The 7,261-nt window shown below is 35.2% G+C and overlaps 2 protein-coding genes across 3 annotated transcripts in view; both read right to left on the minus strand.

Moving 5' to 3' along the window:
• The window catches only part of LOC108727408 (protein FAM60A), an 8,977-nt gene extending 7,381 nt beyond the window's left edge, over window positions 1–1,596 (minus strand). Inside the window, exon 1 of the mRNA XM_018455527.1 lies at window positions 1,551–1,596. The gene's annotated coding sequence lies outside the window, so the exon portion shown is untranslated. The remainder of the gene's footprint in view (window positions 1–1,550) is intronic.
• Window positions 1,597–3,323: 1,727 nt separating this feature from the next.
• On the minus strand, window positions 3,324–5,528 carry LOC108727407 (BRCA1-A complex subunit BRE). Of its 2 annotated transcripts, none has more exons than XM_018455526.1 (5): window positions 5,521–5,528; window positions 5,040–5,149; window positions 4,654–4,955; window positions 3,774–4,151; window positions 3,324–3,698 (listed from the first exon to the last, which is right to left on the minus strand). In XM_018455526.1, exons 2-5 carry the CDS (start codon window positions 5,125–5,127, stop codon window positions 3,324–3,326), a joined length of 1,143 nt encoding a protein of 380 aa, XP_018311028.1. In that variant the 5' UTR covers window positions 5,128–5,149; window positions 5,521–5,528. The 2 variants fall into 2 exon arrangements, with proteins under 2 accessions (XP_018311028.1, XP_018311027.1); XM_018455525.1 differs by lacking the exon at window positions 5,521–5,528 and adding an exon at window positions 5,390–5,513.
• Between the last annotated feature and the right edge of the window lie 1,733 nt (window positions 5,529–7,261).

Genomic DNA, 7,261 nt, shown 5'->3' on the forward strand with positions numbered 1-7,261 from the left:
TAGTGACAAGTTACTTTTCAAAGTGACTTTTCTAACTTTAGTACAACCTTAGCGTTTAGTTAGTTAGCGTTATCGTCATAAAAAATTGCAACATCGTCATCAAATTGTTTACTATAAAAAGTAACGACAAAGTAATTGAAAAGTAACGTTTGCCAATCCTGTGTAATTCTTCTAGAACACTTCGCTTGTTAAATCTGTCGCGAAAAGGGCCGTTGGCGTAACGTTTGTCCGTGCATGTATAAGAAAAAAATGTTAATGCGCTTTCCCCTCATTGCACACGGTGGACGACGCGCAACAGGACGCCGAAAGGGGGCAAAGGGAACGCGCAAGATGACGTGCAAGAGCGTGGTTGCGACATGGCGCGTGGCGGCCGCCATCGTGACCACCCCCTTCCTCCCGATCGAGCCACATGATCGTCAACACGTCGACGTTATGCTTGTCTCGTAAACATCGATAATTTTACTTCATCTTGGATCTAAAGATCTCCAGAGAGGATAGAATATGATTAATCTCTAAAAATGTCAATCGAAACAAATTAACATGGCAAGTGAAATTAAGCCGTCCGGCAAAATTATCGAGCAGATACACGACAGTCGAAAGAGTCGTGGTTTGTCCAAATTTTGTGAAATGAAGGGGGAGGGGAAATAAATCCTAAAAATCAAGCAATCCGAGGAGATTTTGACGATTCACTTTGCGCGGCTGTCGAGCATGCTGCGCGCGTAGCGTAGATAGTTAAGCAGGTTAGGGTCAGGTTGGGTTAAGTTACGTTAAGATTGACATCCAGATGAGACGGAGTTTGTTCTTTTTAGCTGTAAATATTGGAAAATGCAATTTTTATTTCGCACAATGAAACGAATCTACGCGAAACTATCAAACGTCGTTTTTTTTTCTCAGGAAGGAAAAGTAGATTTACGGAGGATAAGTACGATCGAAGAGCACGATTAAAAATAAACAAACTGCAAAATTGCCATGAACTGAAGTAAGCCGTGCGATAACGGCGGCAGTGACGGCGGCGCGCGCCATGACAGGCCATACTTGCGACGCTTACGCGCGGCACGAGATACAACATGATTGTATGATTACGTTACAAACAAGTAAAATCCCGGTATTCGAACGCGGGACGCATCGAATGCCGCGCGATGCAATGAACGTGACGACACCGTAGAAAAATCGACGCGACAGTTGGCACGAACGGGAAAGCTGCATCGCAGCTTTCGACCACGACAGAAAACGCGAGACAATTCCGTCCACGGCGAACTTCGTGTGACAGGAGGAAAGCGGCACGCGACGATCGTCGCGGAGTCGCAGCGATAGTAATGCATCGCGTGAAGTTGCCACGGCGAGACAAGCAACGTGAAGGTAATCGCGGCGGCGATCCGGGACCGCCGCCGCTACCGCCGCGAACATATTTGCCAGTCCCACGGTGCGTTTTGACACGTGACACTCTCGTATTCACCGACAATTTCACGTGACGTGTCACCGCGACCGCGTACATGCCGCAATTTCGCAAAGTTTCCCTTAAAAAACGGTACGAAGGCGAAAGCACTTACCTCAAACCGTGAGACAGGTGACGGCGGCCGGACACTTTTGAGATGGTTTCGCTCTGCGCACGCTCTTTGCGCTGCGCACGTATCTAGCGCTGCCAACGCGGAAGGGAAAATTCATAGTTTCTATACTTAAGACGCGGAGATGCTAGGGAATAACACGTCTCACGCATCGATCAATCGGCGTTTCTCTTTTTCCGGACATATTGGATTGGATCTTGGAACAAAAATTTGTAGCGTTACAAATTTCAAAATTCATGCCTGGTTTATGCTTTGGTCTTAACCCTAAAATCCTAAAATTCAGCCAATGGAATACAGTTTTCTTTTTACTTTTATTAAGATCAATTAAGACTGACAGGCCTATTGGCTGAATTTTAAGATTTTAGGATTAAGACCGAAGCATAAACCAAGCATCAAAGAGTTGTAGTTTCGTTAAAAATAAACGAAATTTAAATTTAAAAAAAGTTTTAAAACCTAAAATCTCTACTTTCGAAAGGTTACTATATTTTTTTTGTGAGTTCAGTTTCTGTGAGTTCAGTAAATTGTTATATAGAGAGAAAATTACGAACTGGACAAAGTAGGAATTTTTTTCTCACTTTTGTGGGCCTGTCACATGCCTTAAAGAGTTTGCAAATTATTAATTATTCTAAATTACATTTAAAAGTAATACAAAAAAATTAGAGTTTATCATCTGGATCAAAAGTTATTCCAACGCAAAGTAATATTTTTTTAATTTGTGCCTTAATAGAAATATATTATAAAGTAATAATAAAAATCTCAATTATTTATTTAAGTACTTTATGAATTTAAGAATATTTATGTAGTTACATTGAAATGTGGAGATTAGTTGTATCCAGTAAATAAACAAAATATTTATAAACTAATTGGTGAATCTCAATGAAACTTTGCAGAGGTTATTTTTAATACTTAAAGTATTTATATAAAAAAATTTAAATTTTTTGTCATTTTTTAAATTTTTGTTCATAGCCTTACAAATAATAACAAATAAAATAAATAATCTATAAAAATGTTATGAGCACAATTTTCAACATACATCAATATGCTTTAAAGCATAAACATTAATATATATTTTATGCCTTTACAATCTTTTTAAAAAAAATTTGCAAAAAATTTTGATTTTCTAATGTAAAGGCTTAAAATTTTCCTTATAAAATCATTTTTCTTTAAATGTCCTTAATATTTTTTATTAATAAGTTATCGCAGATTAAATAAAAGGAGCATTTGATGTTGATTGCTCATAACTCCGTTAAAGCGTACCGTAATTTCTTAGCAAATTCTTAAAGCTGACACCTTGCTCTATCAAATCGTATAATTGCCAAATTTTTCAAAAAAATACCTACATAATATAAATATAAAGTAACGCTACGAACTTTTACTATAAACGTTATGAACATTTTGTATAACCCATTACTTTTGCTTTAAAACTTACTGCTTTTAAATAATTTTGTTTTTAAACTGAGTAATTACCATAATAATAACAACATTTATATATTGGTATTTCTTACGAATATATAATTTCGAAATATTTGGTATATTTCTATGTTCATGGAATGATTTGTACAAATTTATTCATTAAGTTCGTGTTAATTTTGTAAAAAGATTATCTGAGTTGAAAAATGTAACTGTCCAAAACTAGAAAAAAAGGACACAAATGAAAACATGTCGATGTTTATTATATTGGAACGAAATAGTTTTTATTTCAATTGTAACTATTAAACATTCTTTATAATAAAATATAACTTTTTTCAGATTAAGTTATTAAAAACGATTATTTTTGATAGAGTTCGCCTGAAACTTTTGAACAGCATTTTCTATTATGTACGTTAACAATTTGTCAACCATCAATTTCATCGGCCATCTAGGACTGTATGGTGCATCATCCAGTACTTCTCTATATAAAATACCTTGTGATGTCACATGATATACCGATTGTAATGTAATTTGTGGTTTTTCTTTCGGGAATATCGATGGAAGATTAAAGTGTATGAGAAAATGAAAGTCTCGGTGTTCCAACAGGATAATAATCCAATTAAACTCTATAGCATCGTATTCTACTATGCTACCGCGTTGTAATACAAGTAGAAACACGATAAACTCTTTTCTGCTTTCAAAACATTGAACTGCACTGTTTATCTGCAACAAAGAGTATATATAAATATTTTTTTCAAATTGTGTGTAATTTTATAAAATATATGAGAAATTACATACTTTCTCTTCCATGAATTTTATTACTTCGGGAACATAATCCATTAGATATTTGTTGGGCGGTAATGGTGGAATATGTAAAGATTCCGGCCTACCGATAGCGTCCTCCAAGGTCTTAGATAAATAAAGTTGCGGCGAAATACGATTCCAATCTGGACCGTAAAATGTAACCAGAAGCATTGCTTCGTCATTCTGCGACTTATTCATACGTGGAGGTAACCGCGTATAATCCATAGATATGCGAATTAAAAATCGCGCTTCCGCAGGCTTCAATCCTAGTAACATCATCACTTCTATATCTTCTTTACATATCTCTGTTTCTCCAACAAGTGTGCTGTATTCAAGTTGTAATCGATCTCCCTGTTTTCCAAGTAACTGTATCTGGAAATAAAAACAGAGTCTTTACCTTCATATACACGAATATGATAAATCTATATTTTAAGTTTTATAAAAATGTAAATAAAGTAATATTTTCGCGCTAAAATTATTTGCAGTTTTATGTCTTATTAACACTTAATTATTAATAATCTTTTACAATACTTATTAGCATCAAAACTATTGTGTGTTTGTCAATTTAATATGTGATATTACTATTCTAGTTCTGTCCATGATTGTATCTTAAGAATGAAAAAGATTTCAGCGTACGGATTGCAGATTCCAGAATTGGACGTGTATTTAAATTCACACCGAAATATTTAAGAATTAAGATTTGTTTTGATCGAAAAATTGGATTAATCTTAATTACATTTATTCTTATCAGTCTAATCTTGAATTATAATTCCTATAAAATATATTATACATCAAATATATTACACATTAAATTCATCAGGGAATATGCATTTCACATAATCAACAAAAGTATGTATGTAATATTATTACTTACCTGATGTTCCTTGTAATACAATAACAACTCCATTAGTACATTAAGCAGTGCATCGGTTTCGTTAGGATTCCATTTAACAAGACTAGGTACCCAAGTAGATAAAATATCAATGTCTGGATTCATTAAAAAATTTTGATCATTGAATATGAAATCTGGACCCATTTCTGGACATTGCGAATCAAATAATACATTCCACATAAGATGCTCTCCAGCATAAGGAATGGATAATTTGAAACAATCATTCTTGTTCTTATTGCAACTCGATGATACTGAATCCAATTTTATCGGACCATAAGAAACACCTTTAAAAAATGTAATATATCCGTAACAAAAATATCAATTTTATTATGAAATGCAAATAAAATGAAAATTAATAATGAACTTACCAAGTCTTTTAGTTTGTAAAACGCGTTTCAAAAGCGGCTCTATGTACGAGTCTATGGTGTTCAACAGAGGATGTTGTTGATTTAACATCTTATTGTCAAAACTGAAGGAACTATAATAACATAATCAAGATGAATGAAAGAAATCAATATTCTACTATTCCACTTTGATTTTGAACTAAACAGCTTTTATCTGATAATATTCTGTATATGCCTGAATAGATTCTTTCTTGTTAAGTATCATCCCCTTTCAAAAAACTGATATATAATTTTTGCGATTTAATGTTTCTCAAATACCATATAATAGCATATAATAGCGATTACTGAGAACCAATAAGAAGAAAATATGTAACCTCTCCAACTATTCCACAGAAGTTATATATACATAATACAGAGAATAATGTTATTCGTCAATTTTTGGCCGATGCTGCTAGTGATTTTTACTTATTTTAATGTTAATTTTAGGTTAACGTTAAATTTCAACCATTTCGTTGTTTTTTTTCTTTTTTATTTTATATTATAACTATGAATATAAATAACGGAGATAGAACTGAAACATTCCATAAAATTCAATTAATCGCAACTAGACACTCTATAATCTAAGGTCAGGATCCATAGTCCGTATTTACAGCGGAACGGAATAACGCGACCAATCATAAATCTGTAGTCATTACTCTATTTTCTTTTCTGCGATTGTGATTGGTCTCGCTGTTTCGTTCTGTTGTAAATTTCCGTTCGTAGGACGCCAGGCATTGTGCGGGGTCTGCAATAGAAGTCGTAGCAGTCATAGGGTCTTAAGTCGTAGAAAATTGACCAATCACAGTTGATTATTCTTCTCATATTCGACTGTGATTGGTCAATTTTCTACGACTTAAGACCCTACGACCGCTACGACTTCTATTGTAGACCCCGCATTGAGGTACCTACTGGCTTAGTTTACATTGTGCACTTAATACGAGTACTAACTAATAACTTTCTATTGAATTATTTTAATTTCGGTGATACGTGTAAACATATACATGATATATGTATTTAATTAATCATTTTGATGCATATTGTACCAATTTAGTACATCATTCTTTAAATACATCGCTGAAATTAAAATAATTTAATAGAAAGTTACTAGTTAGTACCCGTATCAAGTGCACGATGTAAGGGCTACTGTCACCAAGCTCAGTTAACTTAACTGGGCCAATTAATCCATCGGAATTGATCAATCTGTCAATTCTTCAAACAAAATGACAAATGCAATTGTGCATCAATTCCGATGGACTAACTGACCAATTAAGGGCCATTGTCACCAAGCTTCGAGAATTAATTCAGCTCGCATTAATTCAGTTCGCATTAATTCAGCTCGCATTAATTCTCCGACATCAGCTTAAAGGCCATGGCACACACCTTCCGTACCAGTATCCATAAGACGTACCGTAAGAATCAGCCAATCACAGTATAGAATTCTTTTGAACTCTTAATTCTAATTGGCTGATTCTTACGGTACGTCTTATGGTTACTGTTATGGAATGTGTGTGCCATGGCCTTAAGTTGGAAGCCTGCAAAGTTACTAGGCCGACTAAGTTAATCGAAGCTTGGTGACAATGGCCCTAAGTTAACTGAGCTTGGTGACAGTGGTCCTTTTGTTTGCTTCAAACAAAATGACAAATGCGATTGGTCAATTCCGATGGACTAACTGGCCAGTTAAGTTAACTGAGCTTGGTGACAGTGGCCCTAAGGCCCAGTTCCACAACTCACGGTTAATTCTTAACCGAGGTTCAACTTGTTTCTCATCTTTTTCCAATTCTAGAATTGGAAAGAAATAATGAATAAGTTGAACCTCGATTAAGAGTGAGGGTGACATTACATGAGCGCGGAAACACGGAAACGCGGAAACCCGCAACCAATCAGTAATCGGTAAAACGCGAAATCATAACAGCGGATCGCTTCTGATTGGTTACGCGTTTCCGCATTTCCGCGTTCCCGAGCTCATGTAATGGCACCCTTAACCGTGAGTTGTGAAACTGGGCCTAAGTGCACTAGATCACTGATGGACGCGGCAGTGTGGCACTTTAGAAGGAACTAATGTTCCTAGGAACACTACGGATTTGCTCCGTTATGCTGGATTCACACTGCATCCGATTTTCGTCGTACAACGCTCTGTAATCAATCAGAATACAGAATTCCGATGAATTTTGCTTCGTATTATCGGAATCCTGTTTTCTGATTGGATG

Source organism: Mycetomoellerius zeteki, unplaced genomic scaffold (genome assembly GCF_001594055.1).
Source record: "Mycetomoellerius zeteki isolate Tzet28-1 unplaced genomic scaffold, Tzet1.0 scaffold49, whole genome shotgun sequence".
NCBI lineage: Eukaryota > Metazoa > Arthropoda > Insecta > Hymenoptera > Formicidae > Mycetomoellerius > Mycetomoellerius zeteki.

What these genes read in the sequence shown, in the direction of transcription:
- LOC108727407 (XM_018455526.1), bottom strand. Translation starts at nt 5,127, where the DNA reads ATGTTAAATCAACAACATCCTCTGTTGAACACCATAGACTCGTACATA. An exon ending in TTTACAAACTAAAAGACTTG is followed by an intron (nt 4,956 to 5,039) that starts GTAAGTTCATTA and finishes CATTTTTTAAAG; the next exon opens with GTGTTTCTTATGGTCCGATA. An exon ending in TAAAATTCATGGAAGAGAAA is followed by an intron (nt 3,699 to 3,773) that starts GTATGTAATTTC and finishes TCTTTGTTGCAG; the next exon opens with ATAAACAGTGCAGTTCAATG.